Source organism: Brachycentrus maculatus, unplaced genomic scaffold (genome assembly GCF_059751285.1).
Source record: "Brachycentrus maculatus isolate JH-2025_06_01 unplaced genomic scaffold, ASM5975128v1 h1tg000474l, whole genome shotgun sequence".
In the NCBI taxonomy this organism is placed as follows: Eukaryota; Metazoa; Arthropoda; class Insecta; order Trichoptera; family Brachycentridae; genus Brachycentrus; species Brachycentrus maculatus.
Window position 1 is genome coordinate 252,566 of NW_028281221.1, and position 21,785 is coordinate 274,350.

At 31.9% G+C, this 21,785-nt stretch overlaps 1 protein-coding gene across 1 annotated transcript in view; it reads left to right on the plus strand.

The window, feature by feature from the left end:
- LOC148302201 (cadherin-86C-like) overlaps positions 1–21,453 on the plus strand; it is a 65,554-nt gene extending 44,101 nt beyond the window's left edge. The window contains exons 3-15 of the mRNA XM_088271993.1: positions 3,399–3,592; positions 6,122–6,366; positions 8,968–9,051; positions 9,326–9,451; positions 9,539–9,803; positions 14,939–15,131; positions 15,222–15,465; positions 15,557–16,142; positions 16,236–16,587; positions 16,789–16,915; positions 17,436–17,566; positions 17,646–17,954; positions 18,696–21,453. Coding sequence (XP_088128119.1) covers positions 3,399–3,592; positions 6,122–6,366; positions 8,968–9,051; positions 9,326–9,451; positions 9,539–9,803; positions 14,939–15,131; positions 15,222–15,465; positions 15,557–16,142; positions 16,236–16,587; positions 16,789–16,915; positions 17,436–17,566; positions 17,646–17,954; positions 18,696–21,447 — 5,608 coding nt within the window. The 3' untranslated portion in view covers positions 21,448–21,453. The remainder of the gene's footprint in view (positions 1–3,398; positions 3,593–6,121; positions 6,367–8,967; positions 9,052–9,325; positions 9,452–9,538; positions 9,804–14,938; positions 15,132–15,221; positions 15,466–15,556; positions 16,143–16,235; positions 16,588–16,788; positions 16,916–17,435; positions 17,567–17,645; positions 17,955–18,695) is intronic.
- Positions 21,454–21,785: the final 332 nt, after the last annotated feature.

Below are 21,785 nucleotides of genomic sequence, written 5' to 3' on the forward strand. Positions count from 1 at the left end.
CAAATTTCAAAGTGGATAAAAATTAATGATTAATTTTTGTATTTCAAAGCAAAAAAGATCTAAGTTTAATAGACGATTGTGTATTTTTAACAAAAATAATGTACGAACCGTATCCCTGTTGTATGACGCATGGAATCGCGTTTGTTTTAAAAAAAAATATATCACATAAAACCACATTTTTTCAGGTTATTATTTGGTAAAAAAAAATAACGTAAATATTTGTTGGCCGAATGACATTTCTTGAACAAACGTATACGTAGAGGAAATGTATAATATATTTTTATTATTGTCATTGGAAATTTAGTTAAAAGCAAATATTTGTAATAACGACTAAAATCAACTATTTAAGTGACGTTTTTTTGACAAACGAAAGTGGATGTGGATGATACCTGTCACAAGTAGCGTAATTTTTCTGACAAACCTATCACAGGGTAGAATACAGGAGTGAGGGTCCAGTTAATCGTTTTTGATAAACATTTGTTAATTAAGACAATGTTTTAACAGAAATACTGAATTACGTCATATCAAAATTCTTACATTGGATATATTCTATTTCTAAGTCTATTTCTTCTGTTACGTTAAAATAGGTACCAAAATATGTTTACATATATTTTAAATACTTATCATCACGTAGATATAGGTTAGTTATTGCCTGTTAAATACCTGTATGTAAGGTATATACGATCGATTTGCTTGTCGAGTAATGAGGTCAGTTTTCCATCAAACCATCAATAATAAATAAACCATGGACACTGAAAACGTCAGTGTTGAAAATGCTCGAAGTACGTAAAGATAGTTCAATAATGTACGATAATATGATGTACGTGTTGCCTTACACAATATATTCGTGCATGTATGCACTATACTAGCGCAAGCACAATAGAATAATCATGTACCTACGCAATGTGCAGGCATATAATTTGTTATATTATGGACAATTTGTGTTGATGGGCGCACAATTTCATTCGTTACCAGTCAGTTCAAGTCTATAAAACACTTTCGTGTAATAAACACGTGAATAATAAAAGTATTCACATAATGGTTTATATTTCGGTTCGACCGGTAAATACGAACGGTACTTCATCTCTTAATCGCGCTGCTTGCCTGGTAATATAATATTTGAATGAAAAAAAATATTGAAATATTATTATTTCTCACGAATGTCATAATATCGCTCACTCCTTTCAAGAACGTCATAAATCAAAAATCGTCAATTTTCATTTGTGCATGTTTTCAGAATGCCCAGAAAATGTACTACATCCTAGCAAAAGCGGCATATTTTTAACTTAATATTTACCCGCTACAGGGAAGAAAGTGTTGTTTTTGCATTTTGAAGAAAATGTATTGTTCAATTATTTTTTTAAGTATACTAAATATTTTTCAAATGGAGAAAAAACCTTCAGGTTTTACCTAAAAAGATCTGTTGCACAGTAAAAAGTTCAATAAGTGGTTTAATATTTATTTTTAATATAATATATTATATTTTTAAACTTTAAAAACGTTCTCCTGAAAAATGAAGTTTTTTGATTTATGACGTTCTTGAAAGGAGTGAGCGATATGTACACGTACGTATCAATGAACTGAGTCATAAAAGTTAAATATGTATTAATGTGTTTGCTTCATTAATCTCGACCTTTTTTACGTGGTAAATTGGTAATCGCAAAATTTCGTGTGTGCCACTGTTTATCACGTTTAATGCTGCCTTATAGGAAATACATGATCGAGATAATATGGATTTTCCCTAGTTCTAATGGCGGAGGAAAATAATTTAACTGTGTGTGTGTATGTTGTTATATATACATTTGCTTAAATTTATTAAATATTGATCATATACTTGTATCTGTTACTGGCCAGTTGGTACATAAAATACGTTGAAGCAAGAAATTAGAATCAAGCCGATCAGGAAATTATGGTGGAAATGAAATTTAAAGAATGATTTTTAATTAAAAAAATATTATAAATACCAAAAATTAAAATTGCTATTTAATAAAATTTTAAAAGTGGTAAGTGTACGAGTCTCTTGAGGTTAGTCTTTAACTACATACAATTATAAACAGTTTTTTGGATACATTTTCAAATTGGTGGATACGAACTCACAACATTGACGCGCGACGTTGTTTCTGTTGCACAGCGAACGTCCATTACTAAAATACACAGAATCTTTAATGTAATGAATAATATAACAACTATGCATGTATGTTCGTTTACCATTTAACATAAAACTTTTTTATCGGTTTTACAATGCTTCAAGATATAAGAATTGTTGAATGTGTTCATTCAAAATGAATGAGAATCATAGTTGAATCATAATGATCGAGAAAATTGATAGCACGAATATTTTATACGTCTTTCCAACGCTTCTGTCTTCTTGAAAACGATGTATAAAACTAACTTTAATTATTTAATGATAATGTTTTTAATGCCCAATGAAAACTGCAATAAAGATTTAAAAAAATTCGGGTTATTAATAATACAATAAAATATAAATTGTATACATTCATATTTATTGTATGTACGGTATAAGTAGAGTCTGAGCATTTTCTACCAGTAAAAATCTTTTTCGTATCCATACATATACTGTATTAAATATAAATGTATATGCTTATGCATTTTAAATAATATATATATAATTATGTATTTGTAATATATATATATATATATATATATATATATATATATATATATATATATATATATATATATATATATATATATATATATATATATAAGTAGTATTTACCAAGTAAAACTTAAATGTAAAAAGTAAATATTTTAATATGTTCAACTGTATTTATTTTTCGAGACGTCTTTTGGCATGCGAATAAAGCAAGACAGAACCGTGATCATCTTTATCACCTTGTAGATCTGATTCCCTGGTGTATCTGAAGTTAGTACAGATGTTCGCCATTCACATTGATTTAATTAATATAATTATTTGTCCAATAAAAAATGTTATTGCATAGTGAATAAAATATTTTTTAAATATTTTTGTCTTATTTCCCGATCTAAAAATAAATAAATAATTAGTCATATAATTTATATTTAAAGCAATAACTTTGTGATTTTCCATTTTATAATTAAAATATAACTTTATTTTGAAATCACTGTAAATATTTTATTATAACTTAATTATAATGTCTGCCGGTTAGCTTCGAAACCGGTGGACATTATAATTAAGTTATAATAAAATATTTACAGTGATTTTAAAACAAAGTTATATTTAAATTATATAATTATTTAGTCGCTTGGTACCTTCTTACCCAGGCGTATTGATTTCTGATGCTATTTATTTTCCTTTCATTCTTATCCTGCGCATGACGAACGATAACAATTTTATTTCTGCAACCCTGATATGTTGGATTTGTGTGATCTGTAATAAAATGTTTCTATTTCCGCAGAACATTATGGCGCGCGGTGCTCCTGGTAGTAGTGTTGTTCGTGGGAAGTGTACAGACCGGAGACCCTGTGTTCGATGCTGCTACCCTGATGAGATTGGTCTTGGTGCCGGCGGACGCGGCGGTCGGGTCGGTCATATACCGGATACGTGCGCATGACCAAGATTTCGACTATCCATTGCAGTTTGATATGATCGGTACGTATTGTATATTATATAATTTTCAATAAAAAAAAAATACATTGAAATACTTCAGCTTACAATAAAACTACAGTAATATCAGAGAAAACCACAACGTACAGTTAAACTCAGACTTCACAAATACGTGAGTGTATTTCACTTTACATACTACTGAATTTTATGAGAGAAATGAGTTTTTTTTAAAGTTGTATAATCTCTTCTTCTTCTAACCCTTAACCGCACCCAATGGTGCATAGGACACTGCATCGTACTGATGCAGTGTTATATTGATCGTCTCCTACATGAAGGCAATGTGATCAGTCCTGCGTTTCAGGAACCAGTCCAGGGTAATAATAAATAATTATTACTCATATTTACTTCAAACCCTCCCTGGGAATTGAGCCCGGGACCTCCAGCACGGTAGCTAAACACGCTTACCATTGCACCACGGAACCGGACATGATAAAATTGTATAAATAAAATATAAATTATGAATTTCTTTGACGTAAACTATGAGTTATATAAATTACAGAAACATGTCTTGTGAGTAAAAAAATAATTTATCATTGTTGTGTATAATTTCTTGACAAATTCATTCCTGTATTTTATAAAGACATATAAATTAATGAAAAATGTATTTAATATGTTAATACTCACACATACATATGTAAGTGCATTATTCATGATGTAGAAACATTTATTTTCACCTTGAATAGTTTATTTAAGTTGCCCGGATCTGATAGATGACATTCTGCATATTAAAATATCTTAAATATAAATATGTATGTGAATCTGTTATGGGGAAGTGTTATCTTTTCCATTACGTTATTGTATTGTAGAGTGGTGGTCTGGTAGTGTTTATTCATGGGTTATTCAACGAGTCACAATTTAGTAACGGTGTTAGCATGTCCGATCAACTTTAATTCCAAATCACATCATAGACACAGTTCGATTTACAATCACAATGACTGTGTCAAAAGTTTTCGGCATTCATAGATGACTTGTCAAAAAGAATTTCAATTTCATTCTGGACATAAATAATTAATTCAATCGCCTTGTATATATTATACTTAATAAAATTTAAGAACATAGTTACTATACAAAAGTATTTTTTTATTTATGCAAAATATTATGCCTGAAAAAATTAAATTAAATTAAACATTAAAAATACACAAAAATTATAAAATCCATTCATCGTATAATATTCAGCTATCATTATTTATTAAGTAGTGACAGTGAAGCTATTAATTTAAATTTACGGTCATTATTATGATAATGAAGAAATAATAAATTTAAGCGTAAAATCTCATAAAATCGCTTATGGAAATTTGAATATTATTTTAAGAGGAATATTATTTGCTTCGATAAATGTTGATATTATTCCATACGGCTTTATGTTTTACAAAAATCGACGGTAATAACAAAATTATGCTAACATTTCGGCGCATGTATGTTTGAAATTTTATTTGTATATTTAATAATCATTATGACATATCAGATTTAGTGGTGTCTATTTAGAAAATATGAAAAGACGAATTAGACAAATAAACCAGCTATGTGACAAATCTTGATTGATATAAGATATTTAATCCATTGTGCCCAATGTTTTGTTTTAAGGGATCAACCTTATTAATGTATCATTAACTATACTATCTAAAAAATATAAACTATCATTTTTAAAACATATTAACTTAATAATTTTCGTTCGCCTCCGTAGTGTAATGGTCAGCACGCTCGGCTACCGTTGTGGAGGTCCCGGGTTCGATTCCCAAGGGGGGTAAAATAAAAATAAGTGATTTTTTCACTGTCATATTTATTCAATATTACCCTGGACTGGTACCTGAAGCGGAGGGCTGATCACCTTTCCTTCATGTGTAAACGATCAAGATAACACTGCGTTTATATGACGCAGTGCCCTATGCACCATTGGGGTGCGGATAAGGGTTTTATTATTATTATTAACTAAATATGCCAAAAATCCTTGTACACAATTGACAAGGAGAATTCATAATTGACAAGGAGAAGTCATCTAATAAATTTTTTAAAAATAATAATAATAAATGTGCAATCTTAATAAATTAAAAAATTCAATTTACAATGTTCCTGGTTGTATATTGTGGCTTTGATTAGTTTAACTTTAAACCTTTACCATCAAACTAACCTAATCTTACTTAGCCAATATTATTAGTCTATATTTAGTCGATTGGAATAACAATATCAATAACCCAATGTGAATTTCCACACCAAAATCAAATTCAGTGGTGTCTTATTTAGAAAATATTAATAAGGCAAGTAAAAAAGCTATGTGACAAATCTTGATTGATATAAGATATTGAATCCATTGTGCTTATTGTATTGTTGTATCTATTTAAGGGACCAACCTTATAAATTTATTATTAATTATAAACATCTAGTATTATTTTAAGACAAACATATAAACTAAATATATTATACTAAATACAATTTAAATAAATAAATAAATTCAATTTATAATGTTTAAGGTTGAGTTTGCTTTAATAAGTTAACCTTCGCTTTCTGTTTTCCCAGGAGAGACGGGTCGCTCTGACGTGTCTGTCGAGACCCTCCCGTGCACCCGGTACAACTCCGTCTGTCAGGCGAACGTCATCCTGCAGCGCAGGCTGGAACCAGGGAGGTATGTGGACTTCAGGGTGTCCGTCAGGAACACCAAGGGGAGGACGAATAGGATATCCTGCTCTATCACAGCTACCAACGCCACCACTCCGCGAGACACCATCTTCCCGCACATCCCGGCTCTCATAATGGTACCAGAGGTAAGATAAGCTAATTTAATTTATTAATTCCCTCACAACATTTTGAATGCGTCAAAATACTTGTTTACAAAATCTGGATTATCTGGATTATTAATTACATGAGTTATTTTCAATCAAAATCAAAATCTGGATTATTAACTACAGGAGTAATTTTCATATTATTTTTTGACATCTCATCAAAGATGAAGAAGAATATGGAAGCCTGGGCATTTACGGAGCTAAATTTAGCCCCGTAAATGCCCAGACTTCCATATTCTTCTTCATCTTTGATGAGATGTCAAAAAATAATATTATTTCCCTCTTCAACCACTAAAGCTAGACTCATTTTTTAAATAGGTAAGACGTTGCAACATAATGAGTGTGTCCTAATACTTGTTTACAATTCTGAATTATATCCAATTAGAAGTTATTATTTTTTTTAATTTGGAATTTTTGGTAGAATTGGTAAATGTTACACGTGTCTAAAGTAATCACTTCAACCAGCCTTTGTCGGTCGTAAGCCTCGTAAATGCCCAGACTTCCATATACTTCTTCATCCATGTTGAGATGTCAAAAAATAAGGCAAGACGTTAGCAAAAATATATGTATCGTAGTAGATTGCAAGAAGTAAAAAAAAACTCCGTTATATTATAGTAATTAATTGTAAAAAGTTAAGCCATGTTAAAAAAAATTAACTCTTTATTATTAATTTATAATTTAATTTTTTTCACAATGATAGCTAATTTTACTATTACTATCGACTAATTATGTATGTCAAGACTATTATATTTACAAATTATCATTAATGATGAGATAACTCCCGAGGCCAATCCAAAATATAATTACAAAATCTAATTTTTATTCCATAATTATTTAATTACCACAAAGATAAGGCATCGATATAATATACTATGTATTTCTTGTGTATCTTATTTTATTTTACGATAATGTCAATTTGAATTACTCGATTTTCCATACTGTAATATTTCAATATCATGTATCCCGTCGGCTGTCCATGTAACCGGCAATTAACTTACATTTTATGATAATAATACTGGTACGCATTTATGTATCATTTCGAAACTTTCTGAAAAGTAGAACCAAAATAAAAGCGTTCGAACTTCAGTTTAGATTGAAGCGAGATAGTAACGCCACATAAAGTATTGTGAATTTATTTGTGGACCATTTCTACCGACCTTCTATGTAATTTGATCCAGATGTTTTCAAATCACCCGCACGATCAAATAACCCGCAGCTTAAAGTTCTATTAATTTTCCACAAAGATTGGCAACAATCATCTCCTAAATTGTAGCACGGAAGTTTCTAAACTATGGTTATACAGAAGCCTCGGTCGTGATAGTCAAACACGCCTAAAGCACATACTGGATTCATATAATTTAAATTGCAGAGCTCTGTGGCCGTTGCACTATGTGATGGTGAAACTGAATTCATTTCTCAGGAGGACCCTTTCGTGAGAGAAGGTTAAAAGCATATCACATTCCGAGGCTCCTTTTGACATTGTTTTGAAGGGAACAATGCGATTCTTTCACGGTTCGAATTCTTGGATGCTCACGCCTGTCCATTTAAAATTGAAATCAATTTAATGTTCTTAACATTCTTGTTACACATGATTTTGAGACTATCATCTCAGATGAAGCACGTTTCAAATTTTATTATGACATTGAAATCTTTCTACAACATTTTGAGTGTGTCCAAATACTCTTATATTAGTATGTGAGGTCCGAATCCTGGATTATAATCACACACATGAGAAACGCCAGAAAATATCATTTAAATTTTTATCACTTAAACCAGCCTATGACGGTTGTCAGCCCCGTAAATGCCCTGACTTCCATATTCTTCTTCATCTTTGATGAGATGTCAAAAAATAATATGAAATCTTTCTACATTGCCTCCTTGTCTAATATGAAAGCAATACAGGTGTTTGCATCTTTATCTTTGGCTAGTATTTTATAGTAAAGTAGTCTTTCGCTGTTTAGATTCAACAAAAATCGGTTTCTTTACTATTCCTAGTATTAAATACTTTACTTTTTTTATTGTATTATACATTGATTCGGGTAAATGATACTTGAGCAGTCAACTCGGTGCTTAGAATTTAAATAGATGGTCGACGAAGGGGATACCATCAAACAGGAAACTGGTCAGTAATAAAACGTGGGTTTTTATTACCCTTTACGGTTGAAAGAAATAAACCTTTCCGTATTTTATCCAAATACAAACAGCGAATAAACAAGCACACTGAATGAATTTGGACTTTATATGGAACTAATGAAATATTTATTATGTATATGTAACATCGCAATACGTACTGCATACGTTATAGTGTACAAAAAAACATTTTTTGGTGTATTATACGTGTTTAGGTATATCTTTAAATAGTAGGTACATGATAAAAAATATATATGTATTAAAATACATTAAGAAAACATGAAAATATATACAAAGTTAGTAACAAGATCGTTAAAAACAAAAAAGTAACTTGGGAAATCATGTTTTTTTTATATTAATATTGATTCAGCATAGTATCAGTTCATTGTATGTTACACAATGAATCTTCATGTCACGAGCCATCTCTACATGTTTTTTTCTTTTCTTTTACAGGACGCCAAACGCGGCACGGAATTGGACTACATTGTCGCGAGAAAAAATCCATTACAAACGAAACCCGTTTACCTGGAACTATGGGTAAGACTAAAAAAAGTATTCATCATTCAAAACGTGATTTGTATTCAATCTCCCCTCAAATAAGTTTTTTTTCGAACTGGTATTATCTACTAGCCTAAAACGTTTTGTATCCGAAATGGTAAAACGTGATTATTTAAAGTACATCGATTATTTAAAACGCTAAACATTATTTTATTTAAATTTCAATTCATCTGTATTCTGTTTTTTATGAGGAATATACATATATAGCAGTAGTAATAAATAACAATAATTTGTATATTAATTCGTTTTTTAGGGTTCTCCGCTGTTTGCGATTCGGCAAAAACTGGTGTCGCCTGAAACAACCGAAGGAACAATCTTTTTAATTGGTCCATTGGATTTTGAGACACAATCTATGTACCACCTCACTGTTCTTGCAAACGTATGTACATTTGATTACAATTTAGTTTTTAATGAAAATTATTATGGTATCCATAAAAAAGTAACAATTTAATGTCTTGTTTCACAGGATGCATATGCAGAGCCTAGTCAGGATACCAGGAACATAGCGGGAATAGAAGTTGTGATTATAGTCCAAGACGTGCAAGATATGCCACCCGTGTTTACATCTGCTCCCCCGGTAACTCACCTTCAGCCGAACTTGGTTCCGGGCGACATTGTCGTGAGGGTACACGCTGAAGACGGCGATAAGGGAGCACCGAGGCAAATACGTTACGGCCTAGTGTCGGAGGGAAATCCTTTCACGACATTTTTCAACATCAACGAGACTACAGGTTAGAAAAAAGCATTTATTTTAATTGGAACATTATAACTATCTTGCTCCATTTGATTAGATATGCAAATATATGCGATCCTGGTATATTTATTTCCTCAGACGTTAAAATATTAAGTAACGTATCTAAAAATGTTTGTATTTTTTCCATTTGAAATAGTTTTCAAAACTTTTCAAGTCGGATTCCAGTTGTCATTAATAACAAACTACCTATTTAAAAGTCAGTTACCCTTAACACCTAAGTCTCGACTGTCCGTTTTTTTTTCCTATTTAAATTATAGTGGAGAGACCAATTAAATTGGACTTATGTTTTCTTTTTTGTTACGCCGCCTTAGGGTATACAAAGTACCGATCTCCACGTTCCGTACTTCCCTTGAATAAATTAAAGTTTTGACCTCCTTGCATAATGAAATCGGACGTAATACGTTCCTTGAGTTAAAACCAGTTGAAGGGGAGGTATAAATAACGAGGAGGTGGAAACAACGGGTGCTTTACAGTCTAGTGATAAGAGGTCGAGATAATATTATAATAATATGTCCGTACGAGTAAAACTTAACTACCCACCGTAGGCGAAGTCTAAAATATAAAGTTGTTGTAAATGCTAGTATGTAGATATATTAAGAGACATAGGGACAAAAGAAAGGAGTAACTACCGATGTATACAAGGTAGGCTATGTGAGTGGTCTTCGCTACGATCTGCAAATTTTATAATTATCTACAATTAGAATGAGCGATTTTTGACATAAGAGATTTGTGTGTTTGGCATATGCCTGTCTTATAAACAATAGTTGGCAGCTCGTAACAAATTTCATGCTAATTTAAATTGCGGAAGAACAAACAAAAAACTGTTTAATTCATAGGTACCAAGATGAGATAATAATTTATAGTAATATTTATTTAGAAGCATAACATACTAGGATCGACTGATAAGTTTAGAGAAAAAAACTTTACCAGAAGTAACGCATTGTTTAAGTTCTAGCAGCATAACTCTTTGTAACGTTTGGAGAGGGGTAACAGTAATCCACATGAATTTTAAGAAAGAACATATTACTAAAAATAAAACATAGATAAACTTGTATAATATGGAAATTGAAGTCGAACATCGGCCAGGGAGTGATGAGAGAACACTGAAGGTGGCGAAAACTATTTCGTCAATTGGGGAAGTGAGCGTCTTTGTTTTATTAGGATTTCCAAGGAATTAACCACATAAATTACATTAAAAAATAATGAAAAATAAAAAACACTTATTGAAAAAAGTAGATAGAGAAAATAAAAATAAAATGCATTAATAAACTGCTCTTTCGATAAGATTTTCTCGAAAGTCTCCATAGCTAAATTTTAAGAATTAGACATTTTATTTAATCATTATTTACATCTACTATTTTATCTAGACTTGACAGTAGTTTTATATTTTTTCTTAGTTTTTTTTTATTTATTTTTTACTCGGTGTTTTTTCCAAACGAGACAATGCGTATTTTGCAATCTTCATAAACAGTTTTTGTGGGTTTAATTAAAATTGGAAAAATATACCAATTATATACCTATGAATTGAGACTATCTTAACAAGAACAAAAAACTTCATTAATTGATTCGGCAGTCACTTTGTAATAAAATCTATCCATTTTTTATTGAAGTTTTACTTAGTAAATGCCACTATTTCTTAAAATCTACTGTGACGCGTGTTTCGATGCAAACACGGTTTTTGAAAATGATGTGGATTTTAAGAAATACTGGTATTTACTAAGTAAAGCTTTAATTAAAAAAAAAACTGTTTTTTTTTTACAAATAAAGGCCACTTTTCAATCGACCCTTGTTGTCAGCGCGGCAAGGTCGACCGGTAACAGAAAATGTGAAAAACAAAATTTATTTTATAGTATTCGTCACTCGTCACATTCCATCAGTATTAATGTCAATCATCCACGTGCAATAAATTTATTAATAATAATTAAAAACATTTTTAATCTATCCGCGCTGGATTGATTTTATCTTGTTTGACGAAAAATGAAACAAAAGTCCGTGTACATTTTTAAATGGACTTTTGAATTGGGGCATAACCTAAATAATAGTTCCACAAACTGTAATATACTGACCATACTCGACGCACGAAATTAAGAAATACACAAATTTTTTATTACCTTATAAATATATTATGAATTTCTAAAAATTCCAAGGTTTCCTTGTCCAAAACGGCACGACCTACGAAGGTATTTCTTTAGTAGGTATATCATATTTGCGTGAGTAAAAAAATAATAAAAAATAATTTATTTTTGTAGGTCAATTGCTGGCCAATTAAAGAGGTGTACATACGTATAATTTTCTTTGAAAATGCGGTTAATTTTGTGTCAATTGCGATATTATGTTAATATTTTTAACTGTTATGTGGTCAAATATTGGTATTGTGAGTAATTTTCCTTCTAAATCGATCAATCGTTCGTCTCTGAAGTGTAGTGGTCAGCGCGTTTGGCTACCGTGCACATGACTACATAATTAACGATCACGTTGCCATCTCGTCAACCGATGCGGTGCCCTATGCTCCATTGGCTGCAAATAGGGATCAAAATAATGTCTTTGCACTGTTCCGTGTCTGTCTGCTGTGCTGGTCGGGGTTGTGGGCGTCTGTGTACCGGCCAACGTCGAGTCGTAATTGGATCTAGCTGACTAATTGAACTAAACACTAATCCCTTTCACTGCCTACACTGGGGAACTTCTAGAAAATTTGGTGATGGACTTACAATCTTGTATTTATTTAGATTGGCAGTGACAGGTATATTGAAAGCTTTTAAATGTAAATTCACAGTAAAATCGGGATACAATTTTATATTGTTTCACATTTTCAATAAATTTCGCAACTTAGTTAAAAAATAAAATTGCTTAGCAAGAGCAGATCTGTCAGGAAGCCTAGATGCTTCTGTATCAGATCTGGGCATGCGGTGGGACAGCTTTCAATCGGATCAAAATAATATTATGTATTTCGTATTTGTAAAAATCGGTCGCAGTATTTCCTTTTTCTCCTATGTTATGTACGTATATACGAACGTAGAGATATTTATTTGCAGTTCTTTTTTACTTTCGATAAAACTGGTTTCCAACATACTAAATTATTCCGAACTGTGGACAGTCGCCGGTCGCATTCATATTGTTTTTAGAAGGATATATGCGGCAGTATTATCAAGGAGGTTTGTAACTCCTTTTGTTGAAACAAATCGAGTTTTTACCATGAGAGCTATCATCTATAAATGTTGCTACGAATAGTAGTCACATCTATAAATGCCATTCTATGGTGAAGGATATGAGTACATATTTTAATCATTCGCTTGTATTCCGCGGACTTGAAGATTTACAGATAATGTAGTCTTTCTTAAACGTCACACGTATATAAAACATTGTATTTATACATATGTTTATATATATATATATATATGTTTATATATATATATATATATATATATATATATATATATATATATATATATATATATATATATATATATATATATATATATATATATATATATATATATATATATATATATATATATATATATATATATATATATATATATATATATATATATATATATATATATATATATATATATATATATATATATATATATATATATATATATATATATATATATATATATATATATATATATATATGCAGTTTTATATTACGAATTGAAAGTTTTTCGGAGTAAATTAATTTTCATTCTTAAATCATGCAAACAAAATAAAACAATTAAGCAAATCATTAAAAAAATAACTGCTTAAGACCAATACTGAAAACTTAAACGTTGTAGATTGATGAGAATCGAAATATCGACCTCGGTATATATTGATCTAAGCGCGGCCGTCGATATGTCGACGATGAAGCCTATGTATTTTGGCTGTCGAGCTGGGATTTTGTGTCGCAGTTTTGTTCCGAATCGTCAATAATATTGACTCCTAATAAAATTAACAACTTTAATAATTTTAGCATATGTACATGTAAGAAAAAATCTCAGCAGTAAAACGATTTAGGTATCCGGTTGGTAGCGGAGTTAGAGGAGATCAAGGTCGTTTAATGGATGAGAGAGTCAAGTCAGATAGGGGGGACTTAGTAACATGACCACCCTGGGAATCGAACCCGGGACCTCTAGCACGGTAGTTAGATGCTCCAACCATTTCCCGATTGAGGCGGACAAAATTTGCATCATTAATCTCGATATTTTATTTGATATTTAATAAAGTGTTTTGTTAAATAAAGATTTTAAAAAAACAACAAATTATTTTGTAGCTTTTTCAAATATTTCGCAGATTAGAATATATTGATTACGTGCTAATAAATTTTATTTCTCGCGCTCTAAACCATTTTAAGGAGAAAAAACACATAAATACGTAAATATAAGTTTGCCTTTATTCAAATGTTCAAAAAACCTAGACATATGCAAATAAGGCGCCAAGGCAAGATATTATAGTAGGTATTTGTTCATAAATCTTAGTTTATGAAATCTATCGTGTTTTTTCTTTGTTTTTGTTTAATGCCTTGATGTGGGATTTAAATGTAACATAACACCTCTCTAAATTCGGATAGATTATTAATGTCTCTCAATGGCTAAAATATAGTTAGAGGCATTTCTTTAAATACCTATTCCATATAGAATTTTTAGCATAAAACTACTGAATGAATTGAAATGAATTTCAATATTAATAAAATATGTTATTTTAAATAAATATTAAATACTGTTCATAATTAATTTTTTTTATCCGAATAAAAGATATCGGAATCATTGTTTGCAGTGGTTTCAAAATAAATTCATTTACGCTTGGTCTGAAAACCTCTTATCACACTACATATTTTGTATAGTAACTACTAAAACCTGAAAGCTACTTGGTAAATTTGTTCTAGTCACGCCACTATTGGAGGTGACAGAAAATTCGATTGGATTTACAGAAATAGGCACGATTCTATGTTTTTTAAAGCGAAAAGCACTTTAGGTGTCTTAAGTCACGCGGAATAATTAATTTAAATAAAACAGAGTACCTACTTAATTAAAACAATAAATTAAATTTCTCAACTCATTTATTTTCGACGCGCGGAATTTAAACTCTTTCGTTGCGATATTCATTTACCAGGGTATCATAAATTTTTAGGTGACGTGACACTGGAGCGCCCGCTAGACGACATTGCCGCGATTTCACACGTCGGCTCTCCTGTTCTCCTGACCGTTATAGCCGAGGAGGTGAAAATTCATCGAGACGAACCGGAAGCGATGTCTGCCACCGTACAGTTGGCGTTCATCATGCCCGAGAGGGGAAACTCGCCGCCATATTTCGAAAACGACAAGTGAGTATTACGAATTCGATTAAGAAATAAAATAAGATCAATTGACAATTATAAGAAATGTATGTATATTTTGACATATTATTTTTTCAGTTATATTGCCCGAGTTGATGAAAATAGTCCCCAGGGCACAGCCTTATTTTTCGCCGATCCATATATTCCACAAGTAAATGATGATGACTCGGGGAAGAATGGAGTTTTTTCTTTGAGTCTTGCGGGAAATAATGGGACATTTGAAATATCTCCAAGCGTCGGAGAGAGAAGAGCTAATTTTCTTATCAAAGTAAGAGATAATAGCATGCTCGATTTCGAAGAAAGGCATTCAGTTACATTTCAAGTACGTATATATGTTCTTGGCGTTTATTAACATAGTCGGCAATTATCCACAATACTAGCATATTGACTAATGACATAAAAATTATTTTCAGATTGTTGCTCAAGAGCTGGGACCGGCTACTAATTTATCCACGACAGTTAATGTAACTGTATACTTAAATGACGTAAATGACAATTCACCAACATTTATTGAAGAAAGTTACCACGTGGAACTAGCAGAAAATGCTACAGCTGGAACGAGAGTTGTTCAAGTAAAAGCGGAAGATGTCGATACGGGCGTTTTTGGAAAAATTCAATACACCGCCATATTAGGTTACCTAAACACGTCATTGAATTTAGATCCAAAAACAGGACTGATAACGATAGCAACAAACAACCACGGATTTGATAGAGAAGCCATGCCAGATATAAGATTTTTAGTTGAAGCTAGGGACAATGATGGAATTGGAAATAGGGCAACTGTTCCTCTTGTCATCAAACTTTTAGATGTTAATGATGAGACACCGGAATTTGAAAGAACGATATACGAGTTCATTTTGGCAGCTAATTTAAGAAACTTTACATCTCCAGCAATAATAAAAGCAGTTGACAAAGATGCTGAACCGCCCAATAACATAGTCAGATATGAAATCATCTTAGGAAACTTTGAAAACAAGTTTGCATTGAATGAAGTAACAGGTAAGCAAGAATAAAACAACATAATTAATGAAAACAGTTTACTACTTGTCAAAATTCTTTCCGTTCATACTTTAATATATATATTTTTTATAGGTGAACTATATCTGTTAGAACCACTGAAAAAAACCAGTCCACATACACGAAGAAGAATTAAACGTCAATTCGGTACTGAGCAGGAATCTGAGTTCTATGTTTTAACAGCAAGAGCATATGATCTAGGAGTACCGCATAGATATTCCATGACGACCATTAGAGTATATCCTCCAGAGAGCAAAACAAGAACTATGCTGTTTGTAGTTCCCGGACTCAAGCCAGATAGAGAAAAGACTGAGCAAATATTAAGCACAATCACTGGAGGAAAAGTAACAATAACGGAAATCAGACCCTACAAAGGAACAGAAGTAGGACTTACCGATGTCACTGCAGGAAGCGGTGGGAAAGAGAGGTAGAGTTATATTCAGATAAACTTAAAATGCTAAATGAATAAAAATACAACTCTGAATACAGTGGATGAAACCGAAATACAAATTCGGTTCACCACTGCATTCTCAATGTTCTCCAGAATATAACATTGCATGTATTCTAATTTTATAATTTTTCTCTTTTACTCACCATTTAATTTACTCATATATATCCTTTTTTGTAGGAGTGTCGTCGTAGCTACCATTTTGTCAACTGGAAACTCTCTCGTTGATGTCAGTCACATTCAACAACAGTTAAATAATAATAAAACAATTGCTGCTACAGCTGCAGTTAGCTCTGATGATTCTGTGGTGAGTTAAAACTAAATAAAAAATGTAGTTTATAGTTGTGATATACATAATATGAACTTTATTATTTTTGACATCTCATCAAAGATGAAGAAAAATATGGAAGTCTGGGCATTTACGGGGCTGACGACCGTCATAGGCTGGTTTAAGTGATCACTTTACACACGTGTAACATTCACCAATTCTACCCATTATTGACAACCACATCACTCAAATTCTTGGAAGTTCTATATATATGAACCAATTTGGAAACCTTGTTCTTGAATCACTAGAACTTCACTAGAGACATCTATTGGTGAGATGTAAAGAAGCTTTTTTACTAAGCAGAAACTCTTATCCCCAGACTTCCATATTTTTCTTCATCTTTGATGAGATGTCAAAAATAATATGAAAATAACTCCTGTAATTGGAGATAATCCAGATTTTGTGAACAAGTATTTGGACACACTCAAAATGTTGTAATATGAACTGTACGTTATTAAGTACGCAATCTTTGTTTGAATGTAAGCATTTTGTGTTCTAGGTCGTGTACAAGGCGGAGAATCAAGTCCTGTTCTGGCTGCTGATCTTCCTGGCAATCTGCATCACCCTCGCTCTCATATCCCTCATCTGCTGTTGCATCTGCGACGGCTGTCCTCTCTACATGCCCCCGAGGTAATTAGCGTAGCTACTAAAATTACTAATAGTAGAGAGTTGGATTGAAATATCCCGTAAAGTAATACAAATATTTTAGGAAAAGAGTGATCCGTGTCAACTCCACAGACGACGACGTTCATTTAGTTGTTCGAGAAAAGGGGAGGGACAAGGAAAATAAGTCAGTCCAGGCGGCCGAGTGGTACGGGAGGAAGGAGGCGTGGAGTGCTCAGGAGTCGGACGCCCGGACCAAACCGACGCAGTGGAGATTCAACAGGAGGAACAACAAGTCCAAGGAGTCAGCAGACATCCGCCCCATCCGCTCAGCAGGCGCCAAAGGAGACCTCTTCACACCAACAGCCGCTAAAAATGAAATTAAACTGGAAGACCGACATACTGTCAAATTAAGGTAAATTATAATAGAGTTTTTTATTTATTCCCCAATAAATCTAATAATTACACCTTTGCATGTACTAACCTTTAACATACCACAATGATAATAATGAATAACCCCTCATATATTCCACAACGACTACAACTCAATATGAATATTTCTATAGATGGAGCTCAGAATATTTCTATAGATGGAGAACAGAACTGTAACTGTCACGGTACAGCTACTGTACCGTGACAGTTAATTGTCATGTGCAGTTTGTTTATTTGTCATTTGTTAGCCTTAGTCACAGATATCAACATTGCAAATTTAAAATATTTTCTATTAAAAAGAATTGAAAACTCATTAATTACTTAAACATGATAATAAAAGATTGTATCATAAAAAGTGGGTAAAGTATAAAGTTAGTATCTTTTAAATGTAGAATTTAGATTCAAACACTTTTAAATCATGAGTTTGAAGTGAAAAAGAATACCTTTTTAAAGTAGCATACCAAGTACCTTATCTGCAATATTGATCTTTTTCTGAATTAAAAATTAATTTAACAAGAAATCAATTAAATATCAGTAACATCCTTCTTTGTATGTAAAATATCACAATATTTTCATTACTTCAGTAAAATGCCAATAATCTCATACTAAGTAATGTAGCATTTAAAAATATATTGTTCACCCAAACACATACCCGAAAATTGTATATAACTTTTTGTATACAATTCAATATTGTATAACTAATAATGACCTTTTATTATTACAGGGAAGGTCCAAACATTATTTACACTAAGGAAATCCAAAATGGAAATGATTACATTATCGAGAGAAATATTTATATGGAAGATATGGATCGTGAATATGCGCGAATAGCTGGATATAGAGGATCGAACAAAAATTTACATAAACAAACAGAAGATGATGCTGACGCTGATTCATTGCGACGACATGAAATGGAGAGAGGTTCCGAAGTAGATTACATGAAGCAAGATGCTGATAAGATATCAATAGCTAGAAATACTAGTCAACAAAATTTAAGAAGACATGAAAATGTGCACCAACCAAAAGATTCCTCATCTGTCATTGATGGACGAGATCAACTATTTATAAAAGAAGGGAAAACAGAGATTCTTCGACTTGTCACAAGAGGAGATATGGAGGAAGAACGTTATGTTAATATTCCTCGTCATCAACAAATTCGGCAAACTGCAATACGAAATCAGTATGTAGTGGTTGATAATGGAAAAGATATTTTGATGCAAAGGTACATAGAAGATCAAGGTGATGAGGTAAAAAATCTCCGTGCCAAAATGGGACAGCAAAACAAAAGATTTTTAGCTAATGAAAAGGTATATATCGAAGATTCAAGACTACTTCAAGCTGTAAATGATCAAATGCCCATAAATAATATTCATTTCAATCAAGGTGACAACAATTATCAAAGTTTAGAGTTACCAATCCCAGGAACTGTATTACCAACTGATTTAGATGGATATAGTCAGAGAAGAAACAATTACGATAACTATCCAAACTCGTTGCATATGAGGCAAGACATTTTGGAAACATCGCTTCGAGAACAAAATGAATTGCTTAGAAGAATTCTCCTTCAAAAAGATAAATCGAATCATTATCAGGATGCAGCATCACAATTTGAAACAAATTTAGAAACACAAAGTCTACCTGGTCATTCTGTAATGGCTACACAAACAGAATGTCATACAAGTACTCAAACCGAACCATTGAATATGAGACCCGCTAGAAGAAAGGCGAGAAGTGATATTGATGAGTCTTTTAGTGAAGAAGAATATGAAATGTATATTGATCATAGTCCTAGAAAAATTAAATGGGTAAAACGAAAAAAGCCCAAGAGAAGGAAATCAAAATACAAAGAAGAGCATCCAAGAAGAAGTATAAAAGTAGAAGAGGTTAAAAGAAAAATTAGAACTCCTATAATGGAAGAAGGAGAGCCTTCATTTGATAATGAAACTGATAGACATTCACGAAAAATAAGAAGTAAAGATGAATATCATAAAGCATATGGTGAAACAAAGGCGAGTATTTTAAGGAGAATGGTGAATGATGTTCCGGCTCATAAAGATCATAGTTCAATAGAAAATGAGCGACCTGTAAGGTCAGCTTTAAAAAAGGATGTCTTGATTGAAATATCTAATTCCCTCGATGATTCTTTAAAAAATCGTCCAAAATTATTACGCCAGACAGCTAGTACCATGTACGAAGACAGCGACGTAGCTTCAGATGATGAGGGACAACGTAAAGGTTCTAGAAGAAATTCAGATGAATTTACCGACGACAGTTTAGAAAGAAAAAATATTTATGAAAAAAATCCATCAAGTAGAAAAAGTACAGGTAGAGACAAAAGGAATTTAGTATTTTCTCGTCAAGGCTCATCTACGGACGCAAAAGATGCCATCTCTATTAAAGATGAAATACTGAGCAGTAAGCACTCTTCTGCCAATAGTAAGTTGTCTGATAAAGATAAACCCTCAACAGAGAAATCAGATGTCGAAGAGAAAAATCTTAGAAATTTATCCATTACAGAATTACAAGATCAAGACTCTGAAATAAGGAAGCAAATTGTCAAAGCAAAAACCACCGATGGCGAATTCAAAAAACCGATTGACAAAACTCTAGATGTTAGTAAAAGTGTTCCAAGATACATGCAGTGGTACAATAATGGTAACAACAAAAGCGGTAACTCTCAAGTACAGCAAGAAAACAAAGTTATTCCACCTAAACCAAAACGATCTATAAACAAAAACAAAAACTTAAAAGATAATCAGGAGCAAAGTGATAAGAAAGCAACGAGTGAAGATAGTTCAAAAAAGAAATATTCGGAAAAAGCAAAACTCAACGAATCGAAGAAGTCTAAATCAGAGGTAAAAGAAAAGTCTTCTAAATTACATCCACGCGTTATGAAAGAAGAAAAGGTAAAACCTATTCCAGAAGGACCTCTACCAGACACTCATCCTCGCTTGCAGCATTCAGAGCATAGATACGAGCGGGAGTACCAAAATCAAAATCCAATGTGTTTCATTCAGCCAACACACCTTCCTCAGTATTTAGGGATCCAGAGTCCGGTGACTGACCAACAAACGGCTAGTAATCAGCCCCTCTATATAAATCAGATACCTGTCAATACCCCTATCCAAACAGTAACACCAACTGGACAGGCTACGACAGTTTACTTGAATTCTTCTGACGATGTTCAGTCCCAAACCGATCCAGAAAGCAGATTAAAAAGTACAAATGTTGAATCTCCAAATAATAATGTATCTACTAGAATTAGTAATAAGGAAAGTAATGTTTCTGTGAAACATTTCAAGGGCGTTGAAGATGATGACTCCGGGATTGCGATGACCTCTCTACTAGCGGGACAAACCAATTCACAAAATGTTAAAAGATTACCGATAACTGAAAAACAAAGTGTATTTACAATAGCATACAATGATGTACATACTAAACAATTAAGGCCTGACAGTAGCACTCCATCCTTTTAATAGTAACTCAATGTATAGTATGATAATTTAATGGTTTAAGCTTTATTTGATATTTTTATACAAAGTAATGTAATTTGAATTTTTGTAAATACAATACATACTTGTGTATATTATTTTGTACAAACTATAGTATTTCATCTTTACAATACATTCCATTTTGTATTATAAAGTCTGTAAAAAAATTTAGATAAATTCAAGTGATATTATGTACATACATACTAATTTTAGTCAATATATAGTTAAATACAAACATACATATCCAATAAACATTAGAGATTACATCATATATTTATTTTGAAATAATTGAAAGCTAGTTTTTTTTATTGAAATTAATTATT